The sequence below is a fragment of the Rhincodon typus genome, chromosome 46 (genome assembly GCF_021869965.1).
Source record: "Rhincodon typus isolate 14 chromosome 46, sRhiTyp1.1, whole genome shotgun sequence".
Taxonomy (NCBI): Eukaryota; Metazoa; Chordata; class Chondrichthyes; order Orectolobiformes; family Rhincodontidae; genus Rhincodon; species Rhincodon typus.
The window spans coordinates 6607047-6609958 of NC_063377.1; the positions used below are offsets into that span (position 1 = coordinate 6607047).

Below are 2912 nucleotides of genomic sequence, written 5' to 3' on the forward strand. Positions count from 1 at the left end.
CAGTAGCTGTTCCTTGAACAAGCTCCACATTTCAATTGTGCCCAGCCCCTGCAGTTTCCTTCTCCATCCTATGCATCCTAAATCTTGCCTAATCGCCTCATAATTGCCTTTCCCCCAGCTATAACTCTTGCCCTGCGGTATATACCTATCCCTTTCCATCACTAAAGTAAACTATCACCAAAGTGCTCACCTACCTCCAAATTTAACACCTGGCCTGGTTCATTACCCAGTACCAAATCCAATGTGGCCTCGCCTCTTGTTGGCCTATCTACATACTGTGTCAGGAAACCCTCCTGCACACATTGGACAAAAGCTGACCCATCTATAAAGTACTCGAACTATAGCATTTCCAGTCAATATTTGGAAAGTTAAAGTCCCCATAACAACTACCCTGTTACTTTCGCTCCTATCCAGAATCATCTTTGCAATCTTTTCCTCTACATCTCTGGAACTTTTCGGAGGCCTATAGAAAACACTCAACAGGGTGACCTCTCCTTTCCTGTTTCTAACCTCAGCCCATACTACCTCATCAAACGTCCTTTCTGCCACCGTAATACTTTCCTTGACTAACGACGCCACACCTCCTCCTCTTTTACCAACTTCCCTGATCTTACTGAAACATCTAAACCCTGGAACCTGCAACAACCATTCCTGTCCCTGCTCTATCCATGTCTCCGAAATGGCCACATCGAAGTACCAGGTACCAACCCATGCTGCAAGTTCACCCACCTTATTCCGAATGCTCCTGGCATTGAAGTAGACACACTTCAAACCACCTTCCTGCCTGCCGGTACACTCCTGCGACCTTGGGACAATTTATCACGGCCAACCCACCCTAACCTGCACATCCCTGGGCACTAGGGGACAATTTAGCACGGCCAATCCACCCTAACCTGCACATCTTTGGACCATGGGAGGAAACCGGAGCACCCGGAGGAAGCCCATATAGACACAGAGGGGAGAATGACTGTGGGGTGTTGGCACAGTTGCCCCCGGGCTGGAATCGAACCCCTGGCACTGTGAGGCAGCTGTGCCAACCCAGTGCTTCCTCTCCGTCTCCCCCTCAGCATTCACGCAGCTTTGCGACCGCGCCGTTCCGGGAGGGCGTGCTGGGTCCGGTTGGGAAAAGCGAAAGGGCGGGGAGGGAAAACGGGAAAAGGGTCCCTTACCTGTCCTTGCACCCGTCAGTACAGTCGCAACCCACCAGGAAGTCGGCGTGGGTGTTGATGTAGACCCCTTCGCCGGGGATGCGCTCCTTGCTGTACGCCACGTGCGGCGGCGGCGTGGAGTCAATCTCGTTGACGCAGGAGAGCGGCACGTCCTCCTTGCCGTGGGTGATGTCCCGGATGTAGTAGAAGGGCTTCTGGGGCTGGAACTTGCGGTCGACCAGCACGTAGGGGTCGAAGCAGAACATCTCCAGGTAGAGGAAGTCAGCGCAGGTGGCCGACAGATACTGCTCCACCTCCGCCATGTTGCGCAGCGACAGCCCGCATGGCCCCTTGTACACCACGTGGAAGGACATCTTGCGGTTGATCTTGCGCCGTGCGGTCATGCGGCGGAAGTCGTACAGCAGGGGCACCAGCATGGGGTTGCGGCCGCGGTACTGCCCGCGGCTCGCGGCCTGGGGCCGCGCCAGGCAGCTGGGCTGGCACACATGCGCCACGTAGAACAGCTTCTCGCTCGGCGCCTTGTATGGCGCCTCCACCGGCATCGGCTCGTCCAGGAGCTCGTACGGCAGCTGGGGGGGGCCGGCGCCGGATTCCAGGGCACCGGAGGGCACCGCCCCCACCCTGGAAGGAAGCACAGGAAAACCAAAGTCGGTCTCTCCGCGGCTCGCAGACCGCCCTCCCCGATCGGCGAAGGTCGGCGGGGGGAGGGTGGGGAAGAGAAGGAGGCAGCACCTCCCGCAACTGGAAATCGTGGCGGCAGCATGGTCCCTGGGGAGGGGGTGGGGACGTGGTATGGGGAAGGTGGGGGGCTCGCACATGGAACCAGAAATCAAACACAAACACAGAGAGGGGTCACTTTTAGTCAACGCTTTGAAAGGAGATGGATGGAGGGCACGAGACGGGCAGGGTGATAACGGGGAGGGGGAGCACGGGACAGGCGGGCTGATAGCGGGAGGGGAGGGGGAGCACGGGACGGGCGGGCTGATAGCGGGGTGGGGGAGGGGGCGCACAGGGCAGGAGAAGCGAGGGTGTGGGTGCAGGTGTTCGGGGAAGCGGGAAGGGGTGCAGTGTTTTGGTCTCCTGGCATCAGAAGGCAGAGCAGTGGGAATCAGGGCTAATGCAGTAGGCTACTAATCGAGAAGTGCAGTAATAGGGAGGCGGTGTAGGGGGCGACGGAGATAGGGAGGGGGGTGTAGAGGGCTGGAGGATGAGGTGGTGCTGACGGAGTGCACCACGATGAAACATTCCCATATGAATGAACATGGAATTAGAATTGGACCCAGTTTTTGAGTGTGACCCCCATTCCTCCGGCTTGTGTCCCAGCTCCTCCGTCTGTAAGGTGCTCGGAATGGGAAAGGCACACACACTGTTGCAGCTTTAGCTGCGAGCCTCGCCGGGTGGACTCAGCATCTTACACACCGCTCTGTGAAGCCACCCAGAGCGTACCATCCTCACGCACCTGTACTGCTGGCTCCCTGGTGCCGGCTTGCCAGCTGAAGGGGCGTCACCCGCGGCCGGGGTCTCTGGGGCAGGGGCGGCGGAGTCTGTTGCTCGGCCGGGAAGGGCTGACGGCCGAAACGCGGTGCTTTTCTTTGCCACCTGCTTCCTCGAAAGCGCCAAGCTTCCTGGACTTCAGCGGGGAGGGAGGTAGAGGGCGTGAAAGAGAGAGAGAGAGAGAGAGAGAGAGAGAGAGAGAGAGAGAGAGTGAGAGAGAGTGAGAGAGAGTGAGAGAGAGTGAGAGAG

At 58.1% G+C, this 2912-nt stretch overlaps 1 protein-coding gene across 1 annotated transcript in view; it reads right to left on the bottom strand.

Moving 5' to 3' along the window:
- The window catches only part of LOC109925832 (histone-lysine N-methyltransferase SETDB1-like), a 32390-nt gene that overhangs the window by 14411 nt on the left and 15067 nt on the right, over window positions 1-2912 (bottom strand). The window contains exons 7-8 of the mRNA XM_048620344.1: window positions 2629-2799; window positions 1170-1790 (exon numbers count right to left, since the gene is read on the bottom strand). Of these exons, the coding sequence (XP_048476301.1) occupies window positions 1170-1790; window positions 2629-2799 (792 nt within the window). The remainder of the gene's footprint in view (window positions 1-1169; window positions 1791-2628; window positions 2800-2912) is intronic.